The following is a 1,253-nucleotide window of genomic DNA, read 5'->3' as shown; positions in this document are numbered from 1 at the left end:
TGTCTCCCCCTGCATTTAATTTTAAGGGTATCGTCATTTCAAAGGCCAGGTTTTACTTGACTCAATCTCTATTATTGACCGGTCTTTAAATTTTTTCTCTAATCAATTTAAAAAAGGTAGCTGAGTTTGCGAAAATTCCGGATTTGCAAACTTATTCCGGAGGCTGTTTTAAACAGAGTTTTCTGTTTTATTTTTACAGGTGAAATTGTTGCCCACCAGTAACATGTACATTAACAGACAGGCACTGAGGAAGGCGTGCCATGCTGCCACAAAAAAGAAAGATAACGCAGCTTTTCACTTAATGTATAATTTATTGGGCCATGTCTTCTCTATTGAGGAAATGGCACAATCCAGGGGCACTGGGTTGGGAAGGCCTAAGCCTGGGGAAGAGGACAAGCCATTGCTTGATGGCAAAAAACTTGCAACTTTAAAGGGTAAACTATTTGCATTTTTAATTATATTTTAGCAAAACAAAAGTTTTTAATGCCTGTAGTATGTGAAATTTAGTTTAAAAAATACTTTTGTCATGAAGATCAGAGTTCAGCACCTTCAGTGTACTTTAAGCTTCGGACCATGTTGAGTTTGCAAGTGCTTAATGGATTTGTTTTGCGTAATATATTTTCTTGTGTTTTATTTTTCTTGGACTTAATAGTGGTCATTTTAATGTTTCAGAGTATGTCAATTCCTGGTGCAAAAAAAATGTTGGGTATACATTCCCAGATTAGAAGTTAAATTCTGCGGTAACAGAAAGGGCGGCATATGCCAGAAAACAGCTTCGAAAGTTTACTGTTTAGAGACATGGTTATTGAGACAATGATAGTTGTAGTGAAATTAGTTGTAGTGAAATTGTTTCTTTGTATATATATAATTAACAGATTATTACTATTTACTTCTTCTGCAATTTTGTTTGGTTTCTTTGTAATTAATAACTTGTAATTTTTTATTACTGTTATTTTTTTTTCTCAAATAAACTTATTTTTTCATAATATTTATGTTTGCTTGTACATGTCAAATTTTTCTGCACATAATTTTTCATTCTCATTTTCATATTTCATGCCAGATTCCGTGCCATTCAGCCTAAATTACGTGCCAAGAATTACGTCCCAAAAATTACGTTTAAAATTTTGCACGGACATTTTTCCTGCTCATTTACATATTTCGTGCCAAATTCCGTGCCATTTCCGCCCAGAATCCGTGCCAGGAATTCCGTGCCAAGAATTCCGTGCCAAATATTCCGTGCCTAAAATTCCGTT

At 34.5% G+C, this 1,253-nt stretch overlaps 1 protein-coding gene across 1 annotated transcript; it reads left to right on the top strand.

Moving 5' to 3' along the window:
- Positions 1-199: 199 nt before the first annotated feature.
- Positions 200-907, top strand: LOC132759413 (uncharacterized; the record flags this gene model as incomplete). Its single annotated transcript, XM_060751175.1, is given in 2 exon segments — positions 200-434; positions 673-907. Coding segments are annotated over 2 exon segments (288 nt in total), but the record flags the coding sequence as incomplete, so codon positions are not given.
- Between the last annotated feature and the right edge of the window lie 346 nt (positions 908-1,253).

The sequence above is a fragment of the Ruditapes philippinarum genome, unplaced genomic scaffold (genome assembly GCF_026571515.1).
Source record: "Ruditapes philippinarum isolate M1 unplaced genomic scaffold, ASM2657151v2 ctg16585_1_1_1_1, whole genome shotgun sequence".
Lineage (NCBI taxonomy): Eukaryota > Metazoa > Mollusca > Bivalvia > Venerida > Veneridae > Ruditapes > Ruditapes philippinarum.
Note: the sequence above shows the minus strand (reverse complement) of the source record. Positions and strands in the feature narration are given on the sequence as shown.